The sequence below is a fragment of the Rhagoletis pomonella genome, unplaced genomic scaffold, assembly GCF_013731165.1.
Source record: "Rhagoletis pomonella isolate Grant_MI unplaced genomic scaffold, Rhpom_1.0 Rhpom_scaffold_00138, whole genome shotgun sequence".
Classification (NCBI taxonomy): Eukaryota; Metazoa; Arthropoda; class Insecta; order Diptera; family Tephritidae; genus Rhagoletis; species Rhagoletis pomonella.
In genome coordinates this window covers 22,135-22,375 of record NW_023458692.1, presented here as the reverse complement: position 1 = coordinate 22,375, position 241 = coordinate 22,135, and the positions used below count along the sequence as shown (strand labels likewise).

The following is a 241-nucleotide window of genomic DNA, read 5'->3' as shown; positions in this document are numbered from 1 at the left end:
GCCCTTTTATGTTGCAGATGTTTTAGGTCAGATGCTTCCTGCACAATTTGTGGACATGTATATAAAATATGAGGCAAATCTTCTGAGCAGAAGCAGTAGTCGCAGTGATCGTCAGTTATGGCATTTAATTTCTTCATTGTGTTTTTTCCGAAGGTGTGGCGTGATAGAACGCGATTGAGTAACCTGAAGTTATTATTGTCAAGGTCTAGTTTCTTGTTATGAAACCACGGCTTATTACAAA

The 241-nt window shown here is 38.6% G+C and overlaps 1 protein-coding gene across 1 annotated transcript in view; it reads right to left on the bottom strand.

The window, feature by feature from the left end:
- The window catches only part of LOC118750090 (MTOR-associated protein MEAK7-like), a gene marked incomplete at its 3' end in the record, with an annotated part of 4,741 nt that extends 4,604 nt beyond the window's left edge, over positions 1-137 (bottom strand). The window contains 1 exon segment of the mRNA XM_036484824.1: positions 3-137. Within this exon segment, the coding sequence (XP_036340717.1) occupies positions 3-137 (135 nt within the window).
- Positions 138-241: the final 104 nt, after the last annotated feature.